Here is an 18,014-nt window from a genome sequence, read left to right as displayed (position 1 = left end):
CGGGGCTCTAGTCAAGATAGAACGAATCGTGGATCAGCTCCAAATACAGATCTATTTTGGCACGAATCCAAGTCCACAAACAAGGAGAAGGTCAATGTTTGGAACGGTCCAATCAGGGCTCAGATCGAAACCCTATCGCGAACCTGTGGAATGTGTACCGTACAGGAGATTCGCTCGCCATTTGATAGACGGAAGAAGTTGGTAGTAACTATTTCCCTTAAAACATTTCAATATGTCTTTAACTCGGTTGCTTTAACAAAAACCTGCCATTTCAACAGGAGTGTGTAGGCTTTTTATAGCCGCTGTATATGGAAAACATCATGTGACGCCGCAGCTGCTTTCTATTTCTGCAGTTGGAAACAAATGTATGCAAATTGTCCATAATCCAACACACAACCGTGTCTTTATGTTGGAATTCCTATATGAAGTTTGATCATAGAGTGAGGAACAAAAGCACTACATAACTCACATAAGCATTTTTTTTGTACCTGAAACTAGTCATATGTTAATAAATAAATAAATAAATAAAGTCCATCAAACAAATAAGTGTGTGTGTGTGTGTGTGTGTGTGTGTGTTTTATAGATTTGTCCCCATCCTGAACAGCGTTTACATGTAGCGTTTGCGATCGTATACGTTTTATCGTTTCCTGGAGCATCGCCACATTAATATCCATTTAGAAAGTCTCGCTCTGATAAAAAAAAAAAAAAAAATCCTCCACGAGGAGCATTTTTAAAGCGAGGATGTTTATTAAAGTCGTTCTTCTTCGCGTTTAAACGATCGTTAAAAGGATAATGTGCTTCTCTGTGGTAGGCTGAACACTTTCCATTGATTGACTGTGTAAGGAAAGGTCTGACCTGGTTTCAGCTCTGCAGGACTCTCGCGCTCCTTCACTCGTCCCCTCTTTGCTGTAGTGTACACTTCTGAGTGAGCTTAGAAACAAGGGAAAGCTTATCCCAACGGTTTCGTGCTTATTCAACGACGATCGACATCCCTTACCCAAAAGGCATTGCGTCAGACATAGCTGTGTTCCTTTAGCTAATTATAAAGCTAGCTAATTATCTAGTCTGTTAGCACGTGAAGTATACTAACTAATTAAAAGCACGTCAGAAAATTTCGAAAGATATTAACGAATCAGCGTGTAAAAAAACAGGTAAAATTGAAATAGCTGATTTTTTTTTTTTTAAAGAAAAGAATGAATAATAAGCAGCTTTTCTTGATATTTGTAATGTCAGTGTGACGGTCTGCACCTGAGATGCTGTCACTCAGTGGGTTCATGTGTACATTACCTCATCATTTGCATTGCAAACCATCCAAACTGCAGCATGTCAAATCTGCATGGCCTCGGACGACTGATCTCATTAAACTCATGCTCTAACATTGTTTTGTTCGATGGCATCATTGACTCTAATTTTCATATATATCAGAAGTTCTTAGCCAGCTGAACATCAATAAATTTTTTTTTTTTTTTTTTTTTTTGGTGATAGGTTAGTTAACTAAGTTCACTCTTTAGCTAACTGCTAAGAACTTCAGAAAAACCTGACGAAAAACATCAGAAAAGTTGGGTAAAAACTTCACAACATTTAGTTAAGAACTTCAGATGGACTTGCCGAAAAACCTCAGGAGAATTTGGGTAAGAACTTCAGAACAACCTAGCTAATAATTTTTAGAATTTGGCTAAGACCGTTACAAGAACTTGGCTAAGAACTTCAGAAAAACTTGACCAAAAACATCAGAATATTTGGGTAAAAACTTCACAAAGCCTAGGTAAGAACTTCAGATGGAATTGCCTAAAACCTCAAAAGAATTTGGGTAAGAACTTGAGGTAAAACTGGGAACCTCAGAAAAACATGGCTAAGAATTTTAGAAGAATTTGGCTAAGACCTTTACAAGAACGTGGCTAAGAACATCAGAATAATTTGGCTAAGAATTTCAGAAATATTTAAATAGGAACTACTGAAAATCTTGGTTAAGAACATCAAAAGAATTTGGTGAGAACTTTATAAGAACTTAGCTATATATCATTTTATAATTAGCTGATCTAACTTATCTGGTTCTTCTGTTCCTAAAAACGTAGGCTATGAAGACTTTAGAAGAATTTGGCTTTGACTAGAACTTCAGAGGAACTTGACTAGGTTTGTGGCCAAATTAAGTAGCTTTAGAAGAACTTTTGTGGAAGAAGAACTTTAGTTTTAAGAACTCAAAAGAGAGAAATGTACGGTAGTTAACAACTCTGCCAATGATCAGTCAGTAATTAAAATCACCCATGACACAAGACTCGTGATGCTCATGAAACGTTTGAAAAAAATTGTTCAGGATTGTGCCTCAAAGGTTCAACACTAATTCAAGATGTTCTACCACATTAGTTTAGTAGCCATAAAAAGTACGACATTTCTCATTCAGAAGCGTAATCACGAAGTCATGCTTTTTCTCCCTTGCTTTTAGGTGGACACTGAAATCTGGACCTAATGGAGAAATGAATACACTTCCAGAAGACCTGGACTGTCGTTGATGGACGGATAATTTGGTTGGAGCTTTACAGGATTCCTGAAGCAGGTTTTTCACTGGATACTCATTGCAGAATGAGAACTCCTCTGGTTTTATTAGCATGGCTTTCCCTGTGGGAAGAAGCAAAGTGCATGCTGAGGACTACAGGGGAACTAAGCAGAGAAACAAGGAGCCAGATGAGAGCGGACGGAGGGCCGGTAACGCTCAGACGCTCCAAACGAGGGTGGATGTGGAATCAGTTCTTCCTGTTGGAGGAGTACACAGGAAATGAAGATCAGTATGTGGGAAAGGTACAGGGGATAGGGCCCTTGTTTTTCTAGTTCCTCTATCTATTTTAAAGAAAAGTCGAGTTTACATTACAGACATCTGACACGGTTTCCAACATTTGTTTAAATTCTGGCTTCATTCCACTGACTACTCCATCTCCTCCATGACAACTGTATTTACATTTGAATTTACATGAAAGAAAACTGAGGCCAAGCGTTATCGCTTTTTCTTGTAAAGTTCCAAAGATTTGGATGGCTCCGCAACGACTAGCAAGCTCATCTTTAGAAATTCGCTTTAGCTTTGGGGTGGTTGTTGAAACCATCATACACATACCAATCCAACGTTCAATCCATCCATCCATTTTCTACACCGCTTATTGTACATAGTGTCATGGGGAGCCTGGAGCCTCTCCTGGGGAACTTGGGACACAAGGTGCTCAACGGGGGGGGTCAACCTATTACAGGGCACACACACTCACACACCCATTCACACAGTACGGAGAATTTAGCAATGCCACTCAACCTACAACACGTCTTTGGACTGGGAGAGGAAGCTGGAGTACCGGGAGGAAACCAAGCACGGGGAGAACATGCAAGCTCCGTGCACACAGGGTGGATGTGGGATCCAACCCTCAACCCTGGAGGTGCAAGGCAAATGTGCTAACCACTAAGTCACCGTGCCCCCCCGCCTTCCCCCATCCAATCCAGTCCAAAGATGATATTCAAATTCAATGCATTTATTGCTTTACCTTGGCTGTGGTGTATCCAGAACCTCTCCCAGGACCACTAGACAAAGGGGTGCGGACACACACCCTTGATGGGACAGCGGTCCTACTCAGGCAAAGATATCTTTAGCTTTCATTAATCACTTGTATTGGCTTTATACTGGTCTGGGTGATAGTAGATCTAGATCTCAGAAACCCTGGGTGCAAGCTGGGAATAGAACAACCACTGGAAATATAGCATATTTTAACATTTTCCCATTGCTATGAAATGCACAGAATTTGAATTCGGCTAAGAACTTCAGAAGAACTTGGCTCTATCCTGGTCAGGGTCATGGTGGATCTGGAGACTAGAATTTGTCCAAGAACTTCAGATAAATCTGAAGAAGAACTTGAGTAAGTAGGTCAGGAAACTGTAGCGAAGAACCTCATATGACCTTGGCTTAAAGCATCAGAAGAATTTGGCTATGAACATGAGGAGAACTTGGGTAAGAACTTTCTAAGAACGTCAGAAAAACTTGGCTTCATCCTTGTCAGGGTTGCAGTGAATCTGGAGCCCAGCCCAGAAATGCACTAAGCTGGTTAGAACACCAGTCATTCAGAGGAATTTGAGCATATTTTAAAATGTTTTCAGTCCTCTTTTGGACAACTGTTAGGACTGATCCGACTTGGCAGTGTGGTCTGTTCTGACGGGATGAAGGATATATGGGGTAACGTAACAAACCGACAGCTGTTTGTACGGCCATTCCAGTAGTCCTGAACTTTCACCGTAGAACAAATTCAACGTAACGCTAAAGTTCTCCGTTTGTTTTCTGCCACTTTTACGTGCACCACACGTCAAACGCTGTGAGATTATTTACACAATTACACACCTCCTGGGTTTGGAATTAAACAGAAGGTTCAGGCTGAGCGACCTGCAACTGATAAATGAACCAGGCTCGCCATTTGTTATTAATGCGTAATATGGCTTCTTGTTTAGATAAGCAGGAAACGCATCCACGGTGCAATTTGTTTAAACCCTTACCGAGGTGTCCACGCTTCAGAGGGCGACTACGGAGAGTGCAGGCTTTACACAAAGTGGGGCACGAGCGTATATTAATTCGATTTACACACTTCTGGGGTTCTTATTCAAATCAGGTTGTCCAGTAGTAGGATGTGGTTCTCAGATCACGCATCACGGGTGAAGACTCGTCACAGGCGCTGTGATCCTCTGCTCGACTCAGCACTCAGAACTTGACTAAGAACTTCAGAAGACCTCAGTTGTAGTCAGTTATAGCGAGTCGTGGTATTATCATTTAAACTAACGGCAGTGTTTTTGTTTTAAGCTGACTGTCGTGTTGTGAGTTTAGCTAACTGTAGCATTAACAGTTACCAAGACTTAAGTTGCAGTTTAGTTTCCCAGAAAGATACGAGGTGGAAATGAACCATTAAGGAAAGGATGTACTGGCTGCTAATCTAAAACAGAGAGACAGAGAGAGAGAAAAAAAGGAAATCAATTCTCGAGCCCCAGCGAACATTGAAATGCACTCGCGATCAATTTATATCGGGAATGTAATTACACGATCCATAGGAAAAGCGACGCACGGACACTGTGGTAAAAAAAGAGGCAATTTCTTCACTCTCGTGCCTTCTTATCTTTAGCGGGAAGGGCTAATGTGGTGCGAGAGAGAGGAGAAAATGGCATCATTTAGCATGAGGACACGGGGTTAATACTGGCTGTGTTCCAAATCCGAGTTTAGCTAAACTCACAGCTAGCTAAGTTATCGCTCAACACCACATTGTGCTGCGTGGGGCATTGTAAAAGTCTCCCTTTAGCGTTTAGCGGCAATCCCGCTAATAGAGTCCCTGTCTAATTTTTCATCCGTACTAATAGATTTGTTTAAAGACAGCAGCGTGATAAATGAGTTTGCTATAGTTAGCCGTGAGCAGTGTGAATTAGGACACGACACAGGTGACTATCTGTCTAGTGTTCACTCCCTCATGAATACACTTTTAAGGCCACTGGGATTTTAGATTCTATACGAATATGATTTTAAATAGCGCTCAGAGAAATATATCTCCGAGCTATTTAGGGCAAAAAAAAAAGAAAGAAAGAAAGAAAGAAGAAAGTCTGCTGAAAGTCAGTGTCCTAAAAGACTCCTATAAGCCTCCTGTAAACACCTGTGCTAAGCTAGCATGCTAATCGTAACTGCACATACCTGAAAACACGGCTCCGTTTAAAAGGCGAACCTGTTTCACCTCAGACCGTCGCATGCTTTGACCTACTTTGGTTTACTTGAGTTATCGTTTTATAGCTAGCGATCGTTTTGTTTGTTAGCTGATCGTGCTAGTCAGCAAGAACTAGCGTAAAATGGCTTCACAATGCTTTCAAGTACTGCTAATGAGGGCTGTGCAGAATAACATGGTTTTCTGTCTGTATAGCTGCACTCGGATAAAGACCGAGAGGACGGGAAGGTGAAGTACGTCCTCTCGGGGGAGGGAGCCGGGACCGTATTCGTCATCAATGAGGATTCGGGCGATCTCCACGCCACGAGACGGCTGGACCGTGAGGAGAAAGCGTCTTACACTCTGAGTGCGAAGGCGGTGGATAAAGCGACAGGTCGAGACCTCGAGGGTCCGTCGACGTTCATCGTCAAAATCCACGACATTAACGATAACGAGCCAAAGTTCACCCGAGACCCATACGTCGCCTCCGTACAGGAAATGGCCGACGTCGGTGAGGCATCAGCCAATCACTGTCGAGCTGTGTGTGTCAGTCTGTTTATCCCTCTGTCTTCCAGTCAATCCATATTTATATCTCTGATCCAATATCCGTATGTTTGTTTATTTGTCTTTCCATCTCTCTCTCTCTCTCTCTCTATGATTTGTCTCTATTATCGACCAGTTCAGAAAAAGGAAGGCACTTTATATTCATTCGCACGTTTGTGTGTGTGTGTGTGAGTGTGTGAGAGTGTGTGAGCTGTGCCATCTGTTCCAGTCAGCAGGCTTCATCACCCAGACATAGCGTGGCCCTGTGTGGCCTTTACATAAAAGTCATTTACATTCAGAGTCGAGTTGATTATTGCGAATGTGACCAGAGTGAAGTGAGGCATGTCAGTGAAAACCAGAATTCAGAATTCAGCTGCGTGAAGGACTTGTGATTTTTGTTCAGCTAAATAGTTGAGACGCCACGGATGGAGTTCAGACCGTAACAGACGCACGCTCCCAGCACATACTGCTAACCTGCTATATTTAGCACAGTGTTAATTGGGTGTGTGGAGTGATAACAATAAGTGGGCGTGTTTACTTTCGCTCGAGATCAGATTCATTTTGGTTCATTTTAACTGGTCATATACAGAACTATATTAATATTAAATAGACAAAGCATATACTGTACTTCTCTCGGGACAATCAGAACGCACAGTACTTCTCTGAGCCAATCAGAACGCACCATACTTCTCTCGGCCAATCGGAACGCACAGTAGTTCTCTGAGCCAATCAGAAATCACCGTACTCTATCTCCATCTGTCTGTATCAGTGATATTGATGTATTGATGTATTACATATCAGGTGTGTTTTCCATTTCAATTTGAATGAACTTGTTATGCACACTTTATTTTGCATATGTACTTATTGATGCAAAGCCAAAAAGGCAATGACCTTCAGTCACTATATCGCTCCCTCCTAGGGCATGTCCCAAACCACACACCCTACTCACTACACAGTCCTCATGAACACCTTCATCAGTCCACTGGGGGCGTGGCCCAAATCACACACCTTGTTCACTATATAGGCCACATAAACACCTTCATCAGTCCACTGGGGGCGTGTCCCGAATCACACACCTTGTTCACTATATAGGCCACATAAACACCTTCATCAGTCCACTGGGGGCGTGTCCCAAACCACACACCTTGTTCACTACTCAGTCCTCATAAACACCTTCATCAGTCCACTGGGGGCGTGTCCCAAATCACACACCTTGTTCACTATATAGGCCACATAAACACCTTCATCAGTACACTGGGTTTCGTGTCCCAAACTACACACCCTACTCACTACTCAGTCCTCATAAACACCCTCATCAGTCCACTGGGGGCGTGTCCCAAACCACACACCTTGTTCACTACTCAGTCCTCATAAACTCCTACATCAGTCCACTGGGGGCGTGTCCCAAATCACACACCTTGTTCACTACTCAGTCCTCATAAACACCTTCATCAGTCCACTGGGGGCGTGTCCCAAATCACACACCTTGTTCACTATATAGGCCACATAAACACCATCATCAGTCTACTGCGTGCATGTCCCAAACCACACACCCTACTCACTACTCAGTCCTCATAAACACCTTCATCAGTCAATTGGGGGCGTGTCCCAAACCACACACCTTATTCACTATACAGGCCTCATAAACACCCACACATATTGCTGTTATAATTCTCTCTCCGTTATTTCTTCTTTCACACTCAGGTACGTTCGTTGTCCAGGTAACAGCGACAGATGCTGATGACGTCATGTACGGAAACAGTGCCAAGGTGGTGTACAGCATTCTGCAGGGTCAGCCATATTTCTCTGTGGAGCCAGAGACAGGTCAGTATAATAATAATAATAATAATAATAATAATAATAATAATAATAATAATAATATCCTGATTCTGACTGGTCAAACGGTCTTAATAACTCTGATATCATCGTTTCTATAGTAACATACAAAGGAACGCCTCATAAACATATTTTAAAAAATGTGTGTAATCATTGATATATGGACGTTTTCTCCAAAGAGAGGTTTATTTAGCATTTATGAGTCTCCCGTGTCAGAGATAAAGCCGTAACTTTAAGTATTCTGACGTCTTCGGGACAGAGGAGTTTCTAACCATGTAACCCTCAGGAACCTGCTGTTATAGGAAAATACTCAACTTTCGGGTGGTACCAGTGACTCTGCTTCATCGCACTACCCCATCGTTGATTATTTTCCTCTAACAGCCCATTGTGTTGTGCAGCTCTCACTGACATTCTCTACGAAACCATGTAAACGGAGTGTGCACTTTAAACACGTTGGGATGGACTCACTATGAGATACAGTGATGAATAGAGGTAGATACCGGACAGTAACGGAGGACGAGTAAGTCGTGTACCAACGCTGTACCTCTGTGCCACGGTTCAGGGATCATCAGGACGGCTCTGCCCAACATGAAGCGTGAAATCCGTGAACATTACCAGGTGGTCATTCAGGCTAAAGACATGCTGGGACAGCTGGGTGGTTTGACCGGAACCACCAAGGTCAACATCACGCTGGTCGATGTCAACAACAACCCACCCCGATTCACCCATGGTGAGTGAGTGAGTGTGTGCATGTGTGTACCGTGACAGAAATCTGGGTCTAGATCTAAATCCCTGATGAGCAAGCCAGAGGCAAGAGTGACGTACAACAACTCCCTGACATGACATGAGCAAGAAACCCTGAGAGACCGACATCCATAATCACACTTTCTTTCTTTCACTGCTGCACATGATGTAACTGACAGGCCATCAGGAGTTATGATATAATCAGAAAGCTTACATTGAGCTGCCTGTGGCCATAGTACAAGCGCTTCTGTCTTGTCAGAATTAAGTAGGAGGAAATTACACAGCATCCAGTGTCTTAATGTCGTTTATTTCTTCCTCAGCTTTATTAAGCCGGTGTCAATCATCTGGCTTTGCCGAAACATACAGCTGCGTAGCCGTGGAAGACAACACAATGGTGTGTGTGTGTAGGGGGGTAACGGGCCTAGAACAGAGCCCTGTGGAACTTTTGTATAACTCCAATAAATTTGTCTAATGTCTGGAAGAATACTGAACGCATGGCATCCAAAAGCCGCACTGAGATCGAGCAACAAAAGAAAGGAGGCGCAACCGTGATCACGGGCCGCTTTTCAGTACTGGTTAAAGTCTACTGTGGATGTGTCCCAAATAATACACTTTATTCACTATATAGGCTACATAAAGGCCATCTGTAGTCTATTGTAGGCGTGTCCCAAAGCACACACCCTATTCACTAGGCCATATCAGCCACCATCATCAGCTCGCATCCATTGTGGACATGACACAGACTAAGCACCTTACTCATTCTACAGGCCTATATGCTGTATACGTGGTGCTTCGGGACACAGCCACAGACAGAGTTTCACTGAAGCTGCTCAATGCGTAGCTAGCTAGATAGTACGGCATACTGTTTAACTGCTGTACTGTGTGGTTTGGGATACAGCCCAGATCCATACGTACTTATCTCTGTTGACGATGTTATCGTGGTGTCCCTCAGGTGTGTACCACTTCAGTGTTCCCGAGTCGGCTGAGGTGGGTAGCGAATTGGGCGTGGTCAAGGCTACAGATGCCGACACGGGTAAGAACGCCGAGATGAACTACAGAATAACAGATGAGCAGGACACCTTTCAAATCACCACCGACCCCACTACCCAGGAAGGAGTGCTCATTCTGAAGAAGGTAGGGAGCCTAACCAGTGCTGCTTGTCCTTCAGGACTGTAGAGCATTGAACACTCTGAAAAATGTGCAACTTCGGATTCTGTTATTATTTTGTCTGTTGCTCAGCCCCTGGACTACGAGAGTGGGGCGTCGTACATGCTCAGGTTGCAGGTGGAAAACGTGTACCTGGATCCCCGCTTTCACACGTCCGGGGACTCCGCCACGGTGAAGATCTCTGTGGAGGACGTTAACGAGCCGCCGGTCTTTAAGCGTCCTGCCTACGTGATGGAGGTCAAAGAAGACGCCCAGATCGGAACGATTATTGGCGCCGTTAGTGCTGTGGACCCAGACGCTAACCGTAAACCCGTCAGGTACGCTAAAGATCAGCATTAACTGTTAAATGAAATGGACCGTCATCAGTAATATAAATATCAGACTATAGAACAGCAGATTAGATTATAGTAAATGGAATATTATAGTAGGTCACATTATGTACCATAATATTAGATCTGATTGTAGTAGATTAGTTTATACAATTTTAGATCAGATTATCATACAAAATATTAGATTAGAATATAAAAAAAACTGTAGACTGGATTAGATTAGACTGTAGTAAATTAGATTTATATAATGGTAGATTAGGTAGATAAGAGATTCGATTATTTAACAGTACACCGAATTAGATTACAGTAAATCAAATTTTACAGTAGTATAAAGAGTATAAAATGGTAGATTGGATTGTATAATAGATTAGACTATACATAAATATTAGATTAGAATTAGATTCACAGATAGTAGATTAAAGTAGGTGAGATTATATACTGAACTATTTTATGTACCCATAGATTAGACGGTATGATAATGTATTCGATTTCATAACTGGAGGTTGGATTGCATATAGATGTCAAATAGATTAGATTCCGTTTCGAAAAAAAAAAAAAAAAGAGTACGTACTGTATATAATGAGTCCTTTTATTCATATTATCAGGAAATTAAACATTTTAATACTTAATTAGTTAAGAGTTAGAAAATGTAAGAAAGTGTGTGTGTGTGTGTGTTGTGGACAGGTACATGATAGACTGGAACACGGATATGGATCACGTGTTCAACGTCCATCCCAGTAACGGCTCGCTCTTCATCGCACGCTCTCTGGACAGAGAGGAGAAAGACTGGCACAACATATCAGTGCAGGCTGCTGAATACAGTACGTCCTTTTATTCTTATCCATATCCTTATTACACCACATGACGCGCTAGTATTATAAACGATCGCGGTTAAAGACGTGTAAGAGTTCCGCTTGACACACGTGACTACGGTACACGGTTATAGAAGAGAAAAGATTTATAAATCACGGTAGTTGTTGCGTCTCAGGGAGTTGTTCCTCGCCACAATCACCACGAGGATTTGATATCTGGATTTCTGTAAAGCTGCTCATGGTATGAAAAGCTACACGGAGATCGAGCAGCAAAAGCAAGGAGACTCAACCCTGATCAGTGGCCGCTAGTAGGTCATTTACTACTTTAACCAGTGCTTTTTCAGTACCGGTTAACGTCCGCGATCATTGGCCATTATTACGTTTATTTCTATGCTCGCAGTCTGAAAGTCAAGTACTGTACGTTTAAGGCGCTGTTAGAAAACCCTGTCTCAGAGGCTTCTACTGCGGACAAATCCAGCAACCTCAGAGACGTGAACCACACCCGGGTGATTTGCGTAATCTGATTACAGAGCCCCGAAACTCGTCCTAAGCAGCCGCGTAACCCGACCCTGAATACGAGGAACTTTCCCTGGTGTGGCTTTTGACCTTAAGTTAAAACGGCTCTAATCCACCTGACGTTTCACTTGCAGATGGTCTGATCGGTCACGTGCCCATCTACATCAAAGTTCTGGATGTTAACGACAACGCACCGACGTTCGACACGGAATACGAAACTTTCATCTGCGACGACGCCAAAGTGGGTCAGGTAATCCGTAAACGTGGACTAGATGTGAATCGTTGTCTAATTTGATATCATTTTACACACAATTTCGCTTACTTTTTTGTTTTGTTTTTTAATTCTCTGCCGATATACATGTTTATTTTAGACTGTCCAAACCGTCAGCGCGTCAGACGCCGACCGACCAATCAGAGGCCATCGGTTTTTTTTCCGTTTAGCGTCAGAGTCTTTTGAAAAATCCAACTTCTCCGTTCGAGACAACAAAGGTGACTTACAGCAACGGGTAACTTCTAAACATTGCAGCTTCAATCACTTCAGTAGTGTCACACATTGAAATAAAAACTAGCATATAATTAGCACGCTTTCGCAAGTTTTGCTAGCTAGCTAAATGGCGCATTGGAATCGCCTTCTGTATCGCTAGTTCGTTTGATGGGTGCGAACTGGCTGTTTAAAATCAGTCTGATAAAATACATATAGAACAAAAATATGAGCGGACAATAAAACGACTAAAGCCTTCGTAAGTGAAAGCTGGTATGTTTTTCTCGTTTAAATATTTCCACAGATAACACGGCCACGATACTGACTCAGCGCGACGGCTACAGTCGCGTGGAGAGGAGTTTGTACCTGGTTCCCGTGGTGATCGCAGACGGAGACTTCCCGGCACAGAGCAGCACAAATACGCTAACGATACGCGTGTGCTCCTGCGACCGTGGCGGAAACAAGAGGACATGCGAGATGGAGGCGTTCGCACTTAACGCTGGACTTAGCACGGGAGCGCTAGTCGCAATTCTTCTCTGTATCGTCATTTTGCTAAGTAAGAACATGCTATTGATGTTTCAGATCGCTAACGTCACCAAGACGTTCGCATAAATCTAGTGTAATGTCAGTTGCTTTCGTAAAAACTAGTTCTGTCCACTTAACCACACCCCTTATTCCAATTCCCCCCTTCACCCTACCTCCGTCTCTAACGGTGGTCTGTCTTGGCAGTGATCGTCGTCTTGTTCGCGGCTCTGAAGAGGCAGCGAGAGAAGCTCGATCCTCTGATCGTCTCCAAAGAGGACGTGAGGGACAACGTCGTGAGCTACGACGACGAAGGTGGCGGCGAAGAAGACACGCAAGCTTTCGACATCGGAACTCTGCGAAAAGCCGAATCGCTCGACGATACCAAGCAGCGCAGAGACGTCGCGCCCGAGATCCTGTGGCGCCCGGTGGTCAAAATCCAAAACAATTCCGAACCCAACATCCGGGACTTCGTCTCCCAGAGGCTGTGCGAGAACGATTCGGATCCGGCGGCACCACCGTACGATTCGCTGGCGACGTACGCGTACGAGGGGAACGGTTCGAACGCTGAGAGTCTCAGCTCTCTGGGATCAGTCAGCAGCGACGCATGGAGCGATTACGAGTTCCTGAACGAGTTCGGTCCCAGATTTAAGAGACTCGCGGAAATGTACGGGGGAGGCGACAGCGACAGGGAATCGTAACCAACCTCGGTGAAAAGCGGTGCATGGATTCGACCAATCGGTTTGTCGCAACAAGCGGACGGCCAGGATTTAAGAAACTGGCAGAAATCTACAGCGCAGGTTTAGCAGGACAGAATGGAGGTTAAGGAGGTAAAACTGACGGATGATGGATGGAGTTCTTTTGTGATATATTCTCCGAGAACCCCCCCCCCCAAAAAAAAAAAAAAAACGTTAACTATATAACTAACTGCCACAGGAAGTTGTACATACTTCCTGTCTGGAATGTACAGAAACTAAAAAAAAAAAAGTGGAAAAAGTCAGTTAACTCCTGTCGGGAATAAAGGACACCAAAGACCAGAGGGCTACACAGATACGGAATCTTCTTGAGACTCTGAAATTATTTGAAAAAAAATAATTCAGTTGTTTCACAACAAAAGTGTCTGTTATTAATGACACGGTTAACATCGAAGAAAAAAAAAAGAGGTGTGGATCAAAATTCAGAGCTTCATTGGTGGGTCAGGAAGCGTGTACATGTTTAATGCAGGAAACCATCGTTTAAAAAAAAAAGTAAGGAAAATGTGTCTCAGGAGAATGCTGTAAGCTATGGTGAGCGTGAGGGGTAAGAAGACCAGGAAGCAAGGACCAAATAAGGAAAGTGAGAAACAGCAAACAGGAACCAAACCACATAAACAGGAAACTATGACCAAATAAGTAACAGGTTGGGTCGTCAGTCATTAAGTCAACCTATTATTAATTCACCTTGTAGTCAGAGAGTCAGTGTGTCACTCTAGCAGTGAGTCAGCTTGCTTGCAGTGTTTGAGTCAGTCCCTTTGAGACATTCAGTCATTTAGGGGTTTATCATTTAGGCGAGTCAGTCTGGGATTCAATCGGTCATAGAATTAGTCTGTAATTGAGTCAGTGTGTGAGTAAAGGTGAAGCAGTCAGTGAGTCAGTAAGTGATGGATCATCTGTCGGTAATACTATTCTGACAGTAAGTCAGTCCGTCACTGAGCCTCACAGTCCGTCAGCCAGTAACTCAGTAAACAGAGTCAGTGAGTCAGTCATTGAATCGGTCGTTCAGTCCTTTAATCAGTGGGTAAGTCAGCAAGTAAGGCAGTTTGTAGTCAGAGAGTCAGCCATTCAGTGAGTGAGTCAATTGGTGAGTCAGTCAGTCATTCGGTGAGTCAGTGAGTCAACTGGTGAGTCAGTCAGTCATTTAGTGAATCAATTGGTGAGTCAGTTATTCAGTGAGTGAGTCAACTGGTGAGTCAGTCAGTCATTTAGTGAATCAATTGGTGAGTCAGTTATTCAGTGAGTGAGTCAAATTGGTCAGTCATTAAAACTGTGTCAGTAAGTCATTTAGTCAGTGTGTCAGTCAACAAATAAGTCAGCTTGTAGTCGGAGAATCAGTTGTCAATCATGAATCAGTCATATTTAAACTGCACAGTCACTGTACTGTCAGATACCCATGCTACCCCCTGTTTTACCCCCTTGTGTTACCCCCTGCACACACAGGGCTGGTGTATGGCCATGTTGTGGGGTTTTTGGGATATACTACATTTGGGCTGGGCGTTTGGCCAGAACCTTATACTTAGTGCTAATAAAACGCAGATAAACGGCAAAAACATAGATGTACCATGCAGCAATCGCTATCTATCTTACTGTATTGTACACTGTCATATTTTGTATCAGATATTTATACAACATTAAAATACACAGAGATACAACAAATAAAAAAAGTGTTTCCCATGATGATTTTTCTAACACATGATGCCTTTGGGTTATGAGAAATCCTACAAACTCCACACGGAGATACGGAGAAGTGGAACTGTATTAAGCAGCTGCTCAAAGCGACAGCAGATTTAACCCACTTTTGACCAAAAGTCTTCGGTTAAACGGATTAACGAGTTTTCGGAGTTTGCTTCCAGCTCCGCTTATTAAACACTACTGTTCATTTGATCACCACCCAAGGTGCAGTGTATATACAGTATCAGGAGGTGCTGATTAAAAACAGACACGTTAGGACTGGTGTGAAGCAGCACTCGAGGGATTCACCGCAGCGTCGCGTCCATGCCAGCGTTGACGGGTCCAAAAATGCGCTTCCACTTTTAAAAGAAGTATAAACATGTAAAATAAAAGAACTCGACCGATTTCTGAGGCGTTTGCATGGTTTATTTATAATAGCTTTCTCACAATTGATGTATTAGTTCATTAAAAAAACACATTTTATTTAAAATAACGGTATAAACCAAATAGACAGGAGGCGGTGTTCCCTTCGGCTGGGTCTCTTCGGCCATCTTGGAAACGATGGATTGAGTCCACAACTGGTGATTATTATACTGTGTGTGTGTGTGTGTGTGTGTGTGTGTGTGTGATGCTTTCCTTCTTCATTTGCGAGCGTCCTCGGCATCGTCGCTCTCCCGCTCTTGCCGCTCTCGCTCTCTCCTCATCTCCTTCAGCTCCTGACGGTACTTCCGCTCGATGAAGCGCTTCTGATGGGCCATCTGAGGGAAGTTATCTGCAACGAGGCACACAACAAGCGTGGAAAATAAACCCAAACGACGGATGTCCAGGTCCGCAAGGATACGGGCAATACATCATGGAACACGGTTATAAGATGAGAAACGGTGTGATAGGATTGTTGTACGTATTTTTTTTTAAATAAAACTTTTTTAAAAAATTCTCTTCAGTAATCTTCTTATAATTGGAGAAACTTTGGCTTGAGTATTATAACTTAAAACCTCTTTAATAACATTACCTCAGTAGGAGAGAGAGAGAGAGAGAGAGAGAAAGAGAGAGAGAAAGGGTGGGAGAGAGAGAGAGAGAAAGGGTGGGAGAGAGAGAGAGAAAGGGTGGGAGAGAGAGAGAGAGAGAGAAAGGGTGGGAGAGAGAGAGAGAGAGAGAAAGAGAGAGAGAAAGGGTGGGAGAGAGAGAGAGAAAGGGTGGGAGAGAGAGAGAGAGAGAGAAAGGGTGGGAGAGAGAGAGAGAGAGAGAAAGGGTGGGAGAGAGAGAGAAAGGGTGGGAGAGAGAGATAGAGAGAGAAAGGGTGGGAGAGAGAAAGAGAAAGGGTGGGAGAGAGAAAGAGAAAGGGTGGGAGAGAGAGAGAGAGAGAGAGAGAGAAAGGGTGGAAGAGAGAGAGAGAAAGGGTGGGAGAGAGAGAGAGAGAGAGAGAGAAAGGGTGGGAGAGAGAGAGAGAGAGAGAAAGGGTGGGAGAGAGAGATAGAGAGAGAAAGGGTGGGAGAGAGAAAGAGAAAGGGTGGGAGAGAGAAAGAGAAAGGGTGGGAGAGAGAGAGAGAGAAAGGGTGGGAGAGAGAGAGAAAGGGTGGGAGAGAGAGAGAAAGGGTGGGAGAGAGAGAGAAAGGGTGGGAGAGAGAGAGAGAGAGAAAGGGTGGGAGAGAGAGAGAGAGAGAGAGAGGGTGGGAGAGAGAGAGAGAGGGTGGGAGAGAGAGAGAAAGGGTGGGAGAGAGAAAGAGAAAGGGTGGGAGAGAGAAAGAGAAAGGGTGGGAGAGAGAAAGAGAAAGGGTGGGAGAGAGAAAGAGAGAGAAAGGGTGGGAGAGAGAAAGAGAAAGGGTGGGAGAGAGAGAGAGAGAGAGAAAGGGTGGGAGAGAGAGAGAGAGAGAGAAAGGGTGGGAGAGAGAGAGAGAGAGAGAGAGAGAAAGGGTGGGAGAGAGAGAGAGAGAGAGAGAAAGTGTGGGAGAGAGAGAGAGAGAGAGAGAAAGGGTGGGAGAGAGAGAGCGAGAGAGAGAAAGGGTGGGAGAGAGAGAGCGAGAGAGAGAAAGGGTGGGAGAGAGAGAGAAAGGGTGGGAGAGAGAGAGAAAGGGTGGGAGAGAGAGAGAGAAAGGGTGGGAGAGAGAGAGAGAAAGGGTGGGAGAGAGAGAGAGAGAGAGAGAGAAAGGGTGGGAGAGAGAGAGAAAGGGTGGGAGAGAGAGAGAGAGAGAGAGAAAGGGTGGGAGAGAGAGAGAAAGGGTGGGAGAGAGAAAGAGCAAAAAAGAGAAGAGAGAAAGAGAGAAGGAGAGAAACAGTGGAAGATGATTAAAGTAAGCTGACCTTTATCAAGGCTGCATCGCTAATTTATTCAGATGAAAAGGGACAGATGTTCCTTTACCAGAAACGAGCAAATATCAATCAACCCTACAGCAACAAAAAAACACGCGAACAGCGACAGAATAAGAAGGTGAAAGACAGAGAGAGAGAGAGAGAGAGACACCGAGAGAGAGGACTCATCTGCTTCCTCAAGCTGGCACACTGAAACCTGTAATTCTGCAGCGTTTGTGTTTCCTCACACTCGCTTAAAGTAGGTGCTGTCCATCAGCAAGGCTGCATGATGAGATGGAAAGAGGAGGGAGGAGGAGGTGGAGGAGAAGCAGGAAAAGGATATACAGAAGAAAGAGCAGCAAAGAAAAGGGAGAAGGAGAAGAAGGAACCGAAGGCAGGGGAAAAGGGGGCGGAGAAAGAAGATGACGAAAGAGAAGAAGGAGGAGCAGAAGAAGAAGAGGGTGAAGGAGGAAGTGAAGCAGGAGGAGAAAGAATTAGAAGGAGGAGAAAGAAAAGCTGAAGGAGGAGGAGCTGAAGAACATGGAGGAGGAGAATGAGGAGGAGCCATAGAAGGAGGAGGATGAGTGGGAGAAAGAGAAGGAGCCATAGAAGGAGGAGGATGAGTGGGAGAAGGAGAAGGAGGAGGAGCC

At 43.9% G+C, this 18,014-nt stretch overlaps 2 protein-coding genes across 5 annotated transcripts in view; one reads left to right on the top strand and one right to left on the bottom strand.

Moving 5' to 3' along the window:
* The first annotated feature begins 945 nt into the window (after positions 1 to 945).
* LOC128617080 (cadherin-10-like) lies at positions 946 to 15,081 on the top strand. The gene is made up of 11 exons (XM_053640067.1): positions 946 to 2,796; positions 5,916 to 6,210; positions 7,947 to 8,066; positions 8,641 to 8,808; positions 9,775 to 9,956; positions 10,062 to 10,306; positions 11,003 to 11,139; positions 11,781 to 11,896; positions 12,018 to 12,135; positions 12,432 to 12,683; positions 12,857 to 15,081. Exons 1-11 carry the CDS (start codon positions 2,581 to 2,583, stop codon positions 13,348 to 13,350), a joined length of 2,343 nt encoding a protein of 780 aa, XP_053496042.1. The 5' UTR covers positions 946 to 2,580; the 3' UTR covers positions 13,351 to 15,081.
* A 404-nt stretch (positions 15,082 to 15,485) lies between these two features.
* drosha (drosha ribonuclease III) overlaps positions 15,486 to 18,014 on the bottom strand; it is a 39,605-nt gene continuing 37,076 nt past the window's right edge. For all 4 annotated transcript variants that reach the window (XM_053639847.1, XM_053639846.1, XM_053639848.1 and 1 more), the window contains exon 31: positions 15,486 to 15,847. In XM_053639847.1, the coding sequence (XP_053495822.1) occupies positions 15,717 to 15,847 (131 nt within the window). In that variant the 3' untranslated portion in view covers positions 15,486 to 15,716. The remainder of the gene's footprint in view (positions 15,848 to 18,014) is intronic.

This window comes from Ictalurus furcatus, chromosome 13, assembly GCF_023375685.1.
Source record: "Ictalurus furcatus strain D&B chromosome 13, Billie_1.0, whole genome shotgun sequence".
NCBI classification, from domain to species: domain Eukaryota; kingdom Metazoa; phylum Chordata; class Actinopteri; order Siluriformes; family Ictaluridae; genus Ictalurus; species Ictalurus furcatus.
Note: the sequence above shows the minus strand (reverse complement) of the source record. Positions and strands in the feature narration are given on the sequence as shown.

What these genes read in the sequence shown, in the direction of transcription:
- LOC128617080 (XM_053640067.1), top strand. Translation starts at nt 2,581, where the DNA reads ATGAGAACTCCTCTGGTTTTATTAGCATGGCTTTCCCTGTGGGAAGAA. An exon ending in CTCTGTGGAGCCAGAGACAG is followed by an intron (nt 8,067 to 8,640) that starts GTCAGTATAATA and finishes GCCACGGTTCAG; the next exon opens with GGATCATCAGGACGGCTCTG. An exon ending in ACGACGCCAAAGTGGGTCAG is followed by an intron (nt 11,897 to 12,017) that starts GTAATCCGTAAA and finishes TGTTTATTTTAG; the next exon opens with ACTGTCCAAACCGTCAGCGC.